This window comes from Fistularia commersonii, chromosome 20 (genome assembly GCF_037954325.1).
Source record: "Fistularia commersonii isolate RoL2024-O1a breed Wild chromosome 20, RoL_Fcom_v1.0, whole genome shotgun sequence".
Classification (NCBI taxonomy): Eukaryota; Metazoa; Chordata; class Actinopteri; order Syngnathiformes; family Fistulariidae; genus Fistularia; species Fistularia commersonii.
Genome location: NC_141303.1, coordinates 5,440,084 through 5,454,426, shown reverse-complemented (window position 1 = coordinate 5,454,426; position 14,343 = coordinate 5,440,084). Strand labels below are relative to the sequence as shown.

At 42.0% G+C, this 14,343-nt stretch overlaps 1 protein-coding gene across 2 annotated transcripts in view; it reads right to left on the bottom strand.

Moving 5' to 3' along the window:
• nbas (NBAS subunit of NRZ tethering complex) overlaps nucleotides 1–14,343 on the bottom strand; it is a 167,784-nt gene that overhangs the window by 55,403 nt on the left and 98,038 nt on the right. For both annotated transcript variants that reach the window (XM_086167558.1, XM_086167559.1), the window contains exons 42-44: nucleotides 11,862–12,085; nucleotides 11,478–11,588; nucleotides 993–1,243 (exon numbers count right to left, since the gene is read on the bottom strand). In XM_086167558.1, coding sequence (XP_086023684.1) covers nucleotides 993–1,243; nucleotides 11,478–11,588; nucleotides 11,862–12,085 — 586 coding nt within the window. The remainder of the gene's footprint in view (nucleotides 1–992; nucleotides 1,244–11,477; nucleotides 11,589–11,861; nucleotides 12,086–14,343) is intronic.

The following is a 14,343-nucleotide window of genomic DNA, read 5'->3' as shown; positions in this document are numbered from 1 at the left end:
TATGACATGTATATAGCCTTAGCTGTGTAATGCAGCCTCAGGGCAGCATGGGCAGGTGTCTCCCTGAGCCGATCCCAGGCCCAGGTAAATCCAGAGGGTTGCGTCAGGAAGGGCATCTATCCGGCATAAACATGTGCCAAAGCCAAATATGCCAATTGAATCTCATACCAGATTGGTCAAGACCCGGGTTAACAACAACAACTGCCATTGGTGCTGATAACCTACAGGGTACCAGTGGAAATTGGGCTACCGTGGTTTGACGAAGGTGTGTTCGGAAGCAGAGAGACTCGGACTGAGAGTGGTGTCTTTGACCATCGGGACTATGACAGGAAAAGGTAAAGAGTTGGTTGACATGATGCAGAGAAGGAAGGTGGATATACTGTGTGTCCAGGAGACCAGGTGGAAAGGTAGTTAGGCAAGAGGCTTAGGAGCAGGTTTTAAGTTGCACTATCATGGTTCTTACAGGAAGAGAAATGGAGTTATCTTGAAAGAGGAGTTTGTTAGGAATGTTCTCGAGGTGAAAAGAATGTCAGATAGACTTCAGTCTGACACTTGAAATTGAAGGTGTGATGCTCAATGTTGTTAGTGGCTGTGCCCCACAGGTGGGATGCGAGTTTGAGAAAGAGAAGTTCTGGATTGAGTTAGATGAAGAGATGAGAGAGTGGTAACTGGTGCAGACTTCAATGGACATGTTGGTGAAGGCAATAGAGGGAATGAAGAAGTGATGGGCAGATTTGGTGTACAGGATAGGAATGCAGAGGGACAGATGTTGGTTGACTTCAAAAAGGATGGAAATGGCAGTAATGAACACTTTTTTCAAGAAAAGAAAGGGACATAGGGTAACTTGTAAGAGCGGCGGCCGGAGACCGCAGGCAGACTACATCTTGTATAGATGTAGTCTGCCTGCGAACTACATCTTGTGAAGATGTAGTGCAGGAGGTAACCTGAAAGAGATCAGTGATATTTGCAATAGCAAATAAAAGCTGCCCTACCTTTGGCAACAGCCTTGAGCTTCTTGAGCAGTTTGACATGGGAATTTGGTTTGATAGCGCTGGTGATGTAAGGTTCACAGCCAGCAGCATCCAGCAGGGTATAGTAGTACAACAGGCGGCCCAGGTCTGTTCCCTCCACACTGGGCAGAACATACTTGTTCATGTGACTGAAGAAGGCCCCGGGGTTACTCTTCAAAGTGTCAAACAGACCCAGGGTCTCGCTCCGGGATTCGATATCCTTGGTGGAAAGACTGGTGGAAAAAAAAATTGGATATCAGTCACACTATGAGCCGGTACTTCCTCGTTGGAAATGATATGTAATTTTTTTTTCAATAAATATGTATATATGGCGCTTCAGCCAATCTTTAGTTCGAAACGCAATACTCTCTTGGGGGTTGGAAGGGCACAAAAACAAAATTATGCAAGGGTGCATAATGAATGCAAAGGTAAGGGCAAGCCGAGATGGTTGGAGGTAGTCAAAGAGGGTCTCTTGGCAATTTGTGGCTGTCTAGTGGGACTGTGAAAAGAAGTCTATTTTTATTTATTTATTTATTTATTTATTGTCAGGAGTGAACAACATCAAACAAGGCATCTTTTTTTTTTATTATTCAGTACTCTCCCATCAGACCTGCAAGCAAGCTTTCAGTGATGGAAAAAAAAAAAAAAAAAACGCAGCAGCAATGTTGCAGCTGTGTCGGAAGCAGTTGACAATATGCTCAATAAAGCAAATAACACTAATCACTCTGACAATGGGGGTTAACTGTTTACCGCCACGTTGAAGTCTATGACCCAAATCAAAATCTGATGATTCAGTCTTTAATGACATTGTGACAGAAAGCTCTACAGTACAGGGATACCGAAACAACTGTCAATACAGATTTTTTTTTTTTTTTTTTTCCATTATTTTGGCAGGCGTATAAAAACCGCTGTAGTATGCGGATTGGGCTCAATGTTCATGGAAGACTCTGCTCTGACTGCGTTTCAGCAAAGAGGTAACCTAGTTCTTGGGATTCCTCTCATCTCGGTCTTTATTTTCTACCCAGTCACAAGGAGTTCACTAGGTGAACATACAATTCAGTTCGAGCATATATGTTTGAGGCTCTACGTACTGACGATGTGCATATATAATGATCAGTAAAAAAAAAAAAAAAAAAAAAAAAAAACACTATTTCAAATCAAGGCAGCCGAGTTAAAAGATGGTTGTTAGCCGTATGAATGAAAAGGCGCATGAGTGAGTTTCCCCTGGTGCTCCCTATGCTGAAATTTCTGACAGTCGCGGCCAGATTCTCGGCATTCAAATTAAACGCCGCAGATGTTGACAAAACCTGACAAAAGCTGACAAAGGCGGAGGAGCTGATAAGGCCGGTGTCTGAATACTCAACAGTTGGAAAACAGAATTCTGTCAGCGCACAGACACTTGAAAAGCCAGGACCATTATGATACCGCCCTGTCAGTCACTTCCTTGGACTTTTGCTTCGTAGGGAGACATCTCTTCACCAAAATGAAATGTTGATGAGGATTCTCTATCTGGAATTTAATTTTTTCAGGACAGATTTTAAATCTGGGTCAGGGTACTCACCCCGAGGAATATACTGTCAGACTTTGCCTGGTGTGAAAGCACCGGCTGCCTTCTCTCCGCAGCTCTAAGCACCTCTTTGTCCCACAGATCCCTTCTCCGCTGGCTGCTGGGAGTTATTTCAATCTTTTTGCACAACACAATTTCTTCAACTTCATCTCTGATTTCTTATGGACGTATCGGCAGCCGCTCAGTACGATTATGTTACTTTCAGAATCTGTGATCAACCTATCTAATCCGATAGAGTTTTGTTATTTTCCATGTGCTCCCCCTCACCCACTTCTTTTCATTTCTTCAAGGGGACTTTCTTCCATCAACATTAGCATATTCTGTTAGCTGTCTTCTCCGGCATGTCCATACTAAAACAGACTGCTAATATCCGTAATTTCAGAAGCATGTACAATCGCAATGCTAATCAGACAAGGGGAATTAAACTCTATGTCACTGGAGGGTGTTACGTAGACACAGAATGATAATCTGGCCTTTCATTGTTAGAATATATTCAGCCTGTGTTACTTTTCATGATCAGTACTGATCATTTGTTAATCAGAAAATAGCCATCAAGTGTGTTGGAAAAAGGAGAGTCTTGTTTTTTTTTCTCCTGTCACACACTTGTCATCGATTTCCCGTTACACATGTATTCACATATGTTTGTAAGACAGATTCCTCACACACACACACATCCCCGAAAAAACAAGAATGATCCTTCGCCGAGAACTGCACAGTAAACAATTCATTACACAGCAGCTATCAAAATTAAAATGCAGGACAGTTTTATACTTTATGGGCATTTACATTGACTAATGAGCAACTGACTTGTCATTTCTTCCTGGGTGTGAATTTGGTAGGTTTATGGTGCACATATACTATACCTTATTAATCAGTTATTGGAAAAAAAAAATACATTGCATTCATCTTCCCGAACCTCAAGTCAGTTATTCTCATATTTTGTCTATTTTATGCAAAATGATTGGCACGTTGAGGCTGACAATTAAAGATGAGCTTCTTTATAACTTGCCAGTCTATGTATTCACCTTTCAGCAATTGTTGCAGGGGAAAAGAGATGTGAATGCTAATTCCTTAAATCCATATCTTGAGTTATATAAAGTTAATAAGGGAGCAAGTGGAAAGAGCGTTGCTGTCGTCAATAGATTCTGTTGTAATTTCTACTCTACAACTTCACACTATAAAAATACAGAAGGCTTCCAGATGTCTACAGAATAGACATTATTTCCCACTGGCTCGATCTGCCATCTATACAATTGATGACCACGATTTAGTAAAATCCAAAAAATGAAATAAACATTTCTTAAGAGTTTCAATGGAGAAATTTTTGGGGTGATAAATATCATGGCGCTCAAGAAGTTGTCAAAATAGGATAGGAAAATATTCCGGGGTCGACTTGTGCAAACTGGGGTTTAATTACATGGTTTCACTGATTTTCGGCAACATACAGAGCACTATAGCAGGGACTACAAGATACTAAAAGATGCACTACATGGTCAAAAGTATTTGCTCGCCCATCCAAATAATCAGAATCAGTTGTTCCAGTCACTTCCATGGCCACAGGTGTATAAAATCAAGCACATAGGCTCTCAGACTGTTTTATAAACATTTGTGAAAGAATGAGTCGCTCTCAGAATTGAATTCTAGCGTGGAACTGTGATAGGATGCCACCTGTGCAACAAATCCAGCCGTGATATTTCCTCGCTCCGAAATATTCCACAAACAACTGTCAGCTGTAAATTAAGAACATGGAGGTGTTTGGGAACGACAGCATCTGAGCCACAAAATGGTAGGCCACGTAAACTGACGGAGCGGGGTCAGCAGATGCTTAGGGGGAAAGTGCAAAGAGGTCGCCAACTTTCTGCAGAATCAATCGCTACAGACCTCCAAACTTCATGTGGCCTTCAGATTATCGCAAGAACAGTACGCAGAAACCTTCATAGAATGGGTTTCCATAGCCGAGCAGCTGCATCCAAGCCACGTTTCACCAATTGCAATGCAAAGCGTTGGATGCAGCTGTGTAAAGCACGCCGCCACCGGACAGTGGAGAAGCGTTCTCTGGAGTGACAAAATGCACTTCTCCATCTGGTAATTTGGACAAGTCCAGGTTTGGCGGTTGCCACGAGAACAGTACTTGTCTCATTACAATGTACCAAGTGTGAAGTTTGATAGAGTGGGGGATTATGGTGTGGGGTTGTTTTACAGGAGCTGGGCTTGGACCCTTGGTTCCAGTGAAAGGAACTCTGAAAGACGTCATATTGAACGCGATGTATTAGGGATGGAATGTCACTTAAGTTCATATGCAAGTCAAAGCAGGTGAGTGAATACTTTTGGCCATATAGCGTATGTTGTATTTCTCGAAAAACAGCCAAAAGCAGAAGGTCAGAGGCAATATCCTGTTCGCTGGTATAAACGTACTCCAATTTGATGACCTGTACAGAGGTTTATCGCGTAGAGAACACACCACATGGAGGGAGAATATCTCCATTTTCTCACTGTAATTATGTTATCTCTGTGACTGCATTTCTGCTGTGCAATGGTTTGTGCTTTTTTTTTTTTTTTTTTCTCCTGGCTTCTGAACCACAAAAGACGTAGAAGGAAGCTAATAGTCCTGTCAGTGACCTTGTCAGGGCTTTGGCAGAAAGAACTGGAGACTGTTCCCTGCTGCTGCATTGCTGCCGCCCAGTGCCCCCCTACATGGGATGTGAGAAGTACAGTATTCTGTCCAACAAAAGTAATGTTTCATCTCTTCATGGACACGTTCAAAAAAAGTCCAAATAAAGGCATAAGAAATTCAAGGAGCATGATTAACCCAAATCCATGTGGGACACAACTGCCCCCATCCAGCTTCTATCTGTCCAAGGCCTCTGCCCAGTAAAGACAGTTTTTCCTTTCTGCCGAGGCCAAGTGCTGGCTCAAGAGGGAGCATGTTGGGTCTCTTAAGGTTTTTGAGAGCGCGATGTCTAGACCTACTCCACATGTAAAATGCCATGAGACAACCTTGTTGTGAATTGGTGCTATACAAATAAAATCAGACTTGACAAGATATATTCTTGTCAGAAGAGACTAAAGTGGATTTGCCTTACAGGTCATTGGAGGCTGACCGTTGCACACCTGTGTGGCAGTTCAGATTTAAATGGTTAGAATTAAGTGAAATATAAACTGAATCAATATACGTCAACGTGATGTTTTTTTTTTGTTTTGTTTTGTTTTTTGTGAAATCTTGTGCTTGTTTCAATACAAACAAGAACAACTTTGGGTTTGCTACACAGCTTTTGTCCAAGGTCAGATTTCCAGCTGAAATAGGCAAAATGGCCAAGGAGAAGCCCTAAATGACTCAGCAGTTGCTGTTGTGACTGTTCAATGAGGTGATGCCACTTCAAGCAGAAATTGTTAAGTCTACATGATCTATTTTATGATCCATTGTCCTTAAAGAATGGACAATGTAATTGAAGAGGGAAATGAAGAAGTATAGAGTGCCGTTGTGAATACTTGGGTACCAAAAACATGTCACCTTGTTTTGATTAATGTTCCTCCCAACATAAACTGTGTTATTCCCTCCAAACTGTGTTGTTCCAAGGGTGAATAGATTTAAGAGGTATAAAATTATACCAGGAGAAAGCTTTGGTGATGGATGTAAAAGTATAGAACACAACAATGCGAGCAGGAGTTGAAACAGCAGGGGAAATTGACATTAATGACATCAATGGGCATTTTGTTTTAAGTCTCTGAACTGAACACCAGCATTTTCCATGCGTGTTGTGCATCCTGCCTGGAATAAATCATGTCAAGGACAGAAAACCTGAAAACATTTTAAATGCATATGACGGTCCAGGTACTGCTGTTCGATTTTCTCCTGTGCCTAAAAAAAATAAGACTTGCTGTTGTGCACCTGGGCACGGTCATGATGCAGCATTAAATCTCGCCGGGTCTCCGTGGACAGCACGTAAACATATCAATAATTTCAAAATAGCACAGTTCACCACAGTAGCAGCCCTGTTCCCACTCACTCCTATAAATATGCTCTTTAGTTCAAAGCGGGAAAACATATTGTCTCTAGGCGATAATGTCATCAGAATGCTAAACACACTTGAGAAAACACAGTAGTAGCTGTTGATGATGAAATATACAAAAGCAACCATACGAACAGGATTCAACATTTAATATTCATGCTTTCCCTTTGCCGGCTCTGGACATTTGTGCGGTCAATGCGCGAAGCGCTTTGTATACTAGACCACCAGATTTGTGAAAAATTCAACACCGACCTTCATATCTGAGGATTACCTATAAGGTTTGAAGCAAAAACAGTGAGAATGAGTCAGAAAGGGATGGTACTGCAAAACCACTATTTTTGATTCTGCACACAATACCATGTCACAAAACAAGTGAGTAGGTACAGGCTGAAATTAGCTGTTTTTTTAATATTTCACTTTGGCAAACACAAACACATAGAGTGAATCGTGAAGAAACACAAGGTTAAAATCACTGTTTGTTTCCAGGTGATGTGCTATTGGTGTTTAATGAAAAAAATAAAAGCCTAAGGTGAACACTAAAGTGAAAGCTAAACCATGGAGAAGGCTGATCAAAGTACCTAGCCTTAGGCATCAGATAGTTAAATGCTAATCTCATATTGAAACACAAGTTGTTACATAAAAACAGGAAAACAAAATCTTTACAAATGCCATTATATTAATCCATCTTTCTGTCTTTTCTGAAAATATGCAACAACTTCACCCCTAATCATTTGAGCTTCACCAGCCTGTTATGGTCTCTCAAGGGCTACAGAGGTGCAGAAGGTTAAATTACTTTATTATCCATGTTGCTTGTCCTGCAGGAACCTATCCGGTCAGCTTTAGTCTATCCGCTGCCTTGTAAAATTTCAGGGGAAGAGATTAGACTCTTCAAACTAGTTCCTTTAAAGGATGTTATATATATGAAAGTATACTAGATGAAAAAGGCATAAGTTAAAACTGTCCCCTACTCAAAGCAATGTACACGCCTACCTTACATGTACACACCTTGGGATATCAAAAGCATCATCGGGGAGTTTAGTTAGAGCAGTTAAAGGATGAAAATGAAACGCTTTAAAACACTTAGGACTTTAAATATTTGATTGTGTCATTTGGGTTTAAGAAGCCTCTCAAGTGAAATGGAAAGGGATTTCAGGGAAACATTTAAAAGATCTTTTTTCCCTCCCTGTTGATGCTCTTGGCTTTTGGAAGCCATTAAAATCTCAGAACAGCTGTCGTGAAGATGTCAATAAACATCACCGAAATTGATGTCCCTCAAGGGCCCTTGCAAAGATCTGAAAGGACCTACATATATAGGGCGAGAGAACCTGACGGTGTCGGTGTTTAGCAGTGCATTGATTCCACTGAAGCATTTATTTTGTCTTAATAGGACTGTCTCAGGGTCACTCTGACTGTATCATCCATCTCCTCCTCCTCTGTTTATCTATGGCCCCTCCCTGCACACTTTCTGTAGGCATTTCTCTCTCTGTGGGGCTTACAGAATACCTTTTCCAAAAACCAAGCTTTCTACTTGGAGGAAAGGAGCAAATAAACGCAAGAATGGTATCGAATGATACGAGAAGCTATGTGATACTCTGTTATTCCATTCCTCCCAAAAGCCAAAGAACGTACGGCAATCAAAATGCAGGAGAGTATTTTCACTCCAGGTGAAGTTTGGTGCAACGAAAAAACATATTGTTGCCTTTGTATGTATACAGTGTTCACCAATGTTTTCTACATCTGGCCCTGTGAGCTTTAGTTGCAAACGTGGCAGACAGGATATCATTATTTTCAAGTGGTAAGGAGCCGGGAGTCCCATTTGCAGAAGGGCTGCCCCCGGTGTGCTCAACCGAACGTCACGGAAAATGCGGCTGGGCAAAGTGTGATTGGTAGTTTGATTGTGAAAGCAAAAGAAAATACGGCACCTGCCGAAATGTGATCACTGGGTGTGGCAGTCAGCCTGTCGAAGAGAGACCTTATTTTCATTTCATAGCTGGTGGTAGTTTAGTATATGATATCCAACCTAAGGTGGGTGCCTGTTTGCTAAGGAACATCATCCTCAAATGGACACAGCTGACCAGACTATTTACTATTACGGATTAATTCATGTCACATTCGCAGCAACCATCTTGTTTTTTTTGTTTGTTTTTTTTACAGTGCAACTGGCAGCCATATAGGAGACGAAACCCTCCAGCAAAGCAGAATTCCCAGAAGAAACTCCATGAGCACAGAGACCGAGTGCTGCCAAATGGAGTTGGGCTAGCTGTTGTTAGCTCCTGACATGATGGCCGGACAGCGAATGTTAGTACTGTCCGGTAAGTCGCAATGATCTGCTATGTTGATATTTACGATGCCCTGGTGACAAAAGAAAAACTATCCCTGCCGGAGGGGTAATAGCTGCAATTGAGTCGCTCTGGTTTGGAACAAATCTGAAGGCCTTTCTTTTTTTTTTTTTTTCCCCCCAGAAGAGAAATCCGGGATTCAGGAAAATGAATCCTGGACGGTTAATTATAGGGTCGTGATACAATTTTTTTCCTTTAATTAATACGAAAATGAAATAATACATCAGTTTTATTAAAGCCTCCTACATAAGGAGGAATTAAAAGAACAAATCTCTTGCGAGGATCAATAAAAATCTGACCACTCGTGTTTATGTCCGTTTCTCCGTCGATTCCACCGACATGATTTTTAACCTCCATCGGTCAATTCAACCAAGAGGCACAGATGCCTTGAATCTAGAACACGAGATCTAAATGTTTCTGGTATTTGTTGAGATGCTCAGATAATGCGAGAAGATACATACACACCCACACACCCTCTGTGGTAGGACTCTGAAAGGTACGGACTGTTATTTATCGTTAAGTACAGCCCATAAACCATTTCGTTCTATCTGGATGTGACGGGGGGGGGGATTTATTACAGATGCACATGAGTGCGCAAACACGCGAGAAACTCTGCTGAAAAGGCATTCTATTAAAACAAGAAAAGGTGCAGAGCTAGCCAGATCTCCGGCTATGAAATCACACGGCAAATAAATTATGGAAATGGACTAACACGTTCTCTCTCTCCCCGCTAAAAACACAAACACATTCATAACATGTTTGATTTACTCCTGGGGTGTTTTAAGTATGCTGTTCTTATAGGCAAGTTTTTTTTGTTTGTTTTTTTTTTTTTTTTCCCCGAGATTCAGATGCGGAAGCTGACTCAAAGACGTTTTTTTTTTACCTGTTAAAAATGATACAAAAACAGCACATGGGAACAATTTGTCCGCGGAGCTGCATGAAATCTGCGACTGGAGGGATACATATATCGATTTTCCAAAGATCCATTTTTGGAAATCTAATTAATTGAATGCCCAGAACTCATGTTTTGTTGTTTATAAATGTGCGAAAAATACACCAGTCCCAACTGTCAGGAATGTAACTTCCCATCTATTTCTCTCGTACCCGTCCCGTTGTCTCTTTTTGACACAGGATGTGTCTGCGTATTGTCTACGGAACCGGGCACCGTTCCCTCCGCTCGTCTGCACGGCCAATTCTCATCCATTCATCAACTCTTTCAATGCGATGGATTAATGAAGTGTGAAAAAAAAAAAAACCCTGGTTCTCTCTTCCAAAACCCTATCAAATTGAACTCGCAAGTCCGCCTTTGAATGCTCCACTCGACCGAAAACGTTTCCAAGGATGACACGGCTGAAAAAGGACGGCGTTTTAGAAGAGTTTTTAAATAGATAAATACATGCCTTGAGGGTATTATCTCAAACCACACAAGTTCAGTGTCCACTCTGAACTTCAAGACCGATATTGTGGACAGAGCTTTGGGAAAAAAAAAAAACAATGAAATACTTTAATTGTTATTGACATTTTTTTTAAAAGCCATCTAATGCTTCTTAAAACAGGGAAAAAAGGGAGAAGGATGACTTCCATTCCTTCGGCAAAAAATTGAATGACTTGGTTTTGTTAGCCACCCACCAACTAACTACATTGCACTTAGCAGTCCCCGGGCAATTGTCAGGCAGCAGATCTCAGATTGTGTGGTTCTGTGAGACCATTGTCGGGGTGTTTGAGTCTATCGCGTGGGATTTACATCGGGATAAAATTAACTGTCGCTGTTTTCCCCCCCGGTGTGAGCTTTCACAATGATCTTTTTGAATCTCTGCAAGTTGGATGACGGAGAATAATTCGTCTGCAACAGAATCCCTAGCTGGAGAACAAACGGCGTCACATTAAACCCTCTACAGACGGCGCGTGAGTCCTGCTGGTTCGTCTTTTTTTTTTTGCAAAATCGGGTCCAAAGTCGTGTGTGTCATGATGATATAAAGTATAAAAAAATAAAAATAAAAAAAAAAAAGCAGTTTGACTCCTTTCTCCGGGGAGGTTGTGTTTTCACCCACATCCTTTGATTGATTTGCTTTCTTTTTCTGTCTGCCAGCAGGATTATACGGAAAAACTCCAGTGGGAAGATTTTCATAGAACGTGGCAAAGTATCCGGCCAAAAGACGACCAGTTCAGTTTTTAAGAATTGTTGGTTCATCACTGGTATTGGTATCGGTGGCTGAATTTCCCAAAAAAAAGGTATTCATTTTACCGTGTGGGATGTTATCTTTTTGCATATACCTTATACATAACTATTGGTATAGGTCACATATATTTATCAATATTACCAAAAATATTTTGTTTGTTTTTTTTTCTCCAAAAAACGAGTAGGTAATTTGAGATGAAATCATCAAATGCAAATAAACAACTCTTGAAATTCAATTAATTTTAGGGGATTTTCTGATTCCCGTTGTGGTATTTCAAAATGATGAGATCCTGCGAGTTGAACAGAAGGATTCAAATCTCACTATGGAAGCATACTGTACATAACGGTGTGTATATTTGCATGTGCATGTACCCGCTGTCTGTGAAGAGGAACTCGAGGTGAGTCATGTAGACCTCCCACTGGGGAATACTGTAACGCTTAGCCAGGGACACAGAGATCCTGTACACGCCGTCATCCAGCGTCCTGAGCATAAAAACAGAGAGGGTGGGGCAAACGAGGCGAAAAATAATGATTAGAGTTCACCGTGTAAGAACGCTGATGAGCCATTGCTCCCACTTGTATGCACGCATGGAACAAAATACGCAAGGTGTTTCCAACAAAATAACTCTATTACGAACAAGTGGGATGATTATCATCGTGATTAATGCACATTGTATCAAAACAGAAGTCTGACTCACTCGGTTCTGGATACTTATGCAAACAGAAAAAGGGGAAGGTCCCTCCTGAAGTACTCACTCCGTGAGGCCGAGGATGGTCTCCTTTTTGTATTCAGCCTCGGAGCTGAAGCGCTGGATGTCCACCCCGCGACCCAAACCCTGCAACACCTGGGCCTGGGTGAAGTCGGTCAGACGTTCGTTATAGACGTGCAGCTGGCTGATCAACTTCTGCAGCTCCTCTGGCCAGTCAGAACATGTGGAGACGTGCTGCGTGACCAGTCGAATCAGCTCCTTCGGGTCAGCCTGCACAAGAGAGGAGGTTTGTTCCATCTATAGACAAAACAGCTACTGAAAATGTCTCATTTTAGCAGCGTGGGGGGGGGGGGCAGAAATGGAATAATTTGATGTAAATGATATGCTAAAAGCCACATTTGATAGTACAGAGAATCATAATGAGCCTGGGTTTTCTGAGCAAATGGAAATAATGGAGATGCAAAGCAATGCCTCTTTGTTGTAGGGGAGTTAATGCTAATATTAGAGCTGACAATGTAACCCCTTTATTCGAAGGAAAAAAAAAATGGTAAAAGTGCTCAAAAAAACATGACGATAAAATGTAGTGTATCAAAAGGAAGTCAGATTGAGGTACAATGTACCATTGATCTTTGGGGTACCTTTGTGTATCTTAGGTTTTGTATCTAATAACGTTGACTTTACACAACAATGCACTCAAGCGCACAGCTTGACGGTATTTTCAAACTGCGTTTCAATCGCGTTCCCTTCACGGTAATTCCCACGGAGCGATAGCAGAGGTGCACAACACCCCTCGAGGCAGGTCCGACCAAATGCAAACTGTTCTAAAAGGCTTATCATTAAACTGTGTCGCACACTGAGCTTCAAACAGCCGGCGCTGTGTGGTATCTGCAACTTCACAGGTTCTCCTCGGCTCTGCCGTGACAAACTAATGAGGCTTTTAAAAAAGGAGTCTAGGAAAGGGGGATAAAAAAGAAAAATGTCGGGGGCAAACCCGTGATCCTGCCCGAACGTCTGCTTGCCCAATTTGCTGCACCTGTGACTGTTCAATACGCCCTCTCCTTCCTATATGCCTACAAAGTACAGGTAAATCTGCCAGGAACCATCCTGGCAATGTGATTCAGGCCGGCGGGGATTTTAATATTGGATACATATTTATTAGTGTCATGTTCAGGGAGAGATAGGTGAACGCCGTATCTCCCACATCGCCCCTGTTCTAATTAAAGAAGCTCCTGACTTAGGTTCTGGGCGTCTTATACCCTGTCGCCCTGACAGGATGAGATGGTTTATTTGTTGATCCTATTTGCATAAGGTAATTATTGCTGCTGGAAATGTGCGAGCTTGAAAATAAAGTTGCGAGCGCGTGCATGCGTGTGCGCTTCTGTGCCAGGCTGTCTCGGTGTGCGTTTCAATTCGCGGGCGCGTCTTATGTGTCCTCAGATGTGGCGTTAGCCGCAGTCACGCTGGCAGTTTTCGCGGTTCAGACGCAGGACAGCGAGGAAGGTGAGGGGAAGAAGTAGAAAGGGATGATTATTAAATCTGTGGAGGGTGCTGATCAAAAGTTGAACGGGCGGCAGGAGTAGGCAAAAGATGGGAGGGCGGATAGTTGGGGGGGAAGCAATAGAGGGGAGTACCGACGAGCTGATCGGGGAGAGGAGACAACAGCAGAAATAGATATGAGGCCGGGGAGGGTGAGATGAGCAGACTTTTTTTTTTTTTTTCCTTTTTCAACGCCGAGACAATCTCTGAACCAGCAGGCTGGTTGTCCAACAATTATTAGCCCGTGAGACGGGACACGTCACCGAGCGTGCTTGATTTCTATCATCAAAAAGGAACTATTGAATCCTCAACGGTGTATTTCTTAGATATATGGTTTTTAAATATGTAATCACGGGCGAGTGTTTTGGCCAATGAGCGCCACGAATTGTGTCTTTGTGCATGTCTGCAATCACCGCTTATCTACTCATATACGTGAAGGACGTTTTGTTAAAAAACACTATTTTAACAGTGAGATTTTAACAGAGAAAACACCTCACCAGGTACATTCAACATGTAATATTGAGAATATTTCTATTAAAAATGGGCTTTGCATAACCGAATGCCACAGCTATTCCTATTTTTTTTCCCTCATTCCCTTTTGCAAATATCATAAAAAAAAAAAAAAAAATTCCTGTCATGAAAGAAAGTATAAACCGTATGGTAAAGCCAAGCGTAATTGCGACAGAGCTGAGAGGAAGGCTGCTTTTCTCTGGCTTGCCTTCAGCTGTTCCAGCGCCACCACGGGCTCTTTTCTCTCTACTTTCCCCCTTCCTGTGATGCTGCTAATGAGGGAACAGTGTAAAAACAATAACTCCATGTTTATCAAGTCATTTCCCATGTTATTAATTCGAGTAACAACCAGTCCTCCCCTTTGCCTTTTTCAAGGTGCCGCATTTCGTCACGATAGGACGGTTCGATGAAGCCGTCCAGGGAACGGATTTTCTGAATGTTGCGTAGAATCTTAACGCTAAGATTCAGCAACATTCCTTTTG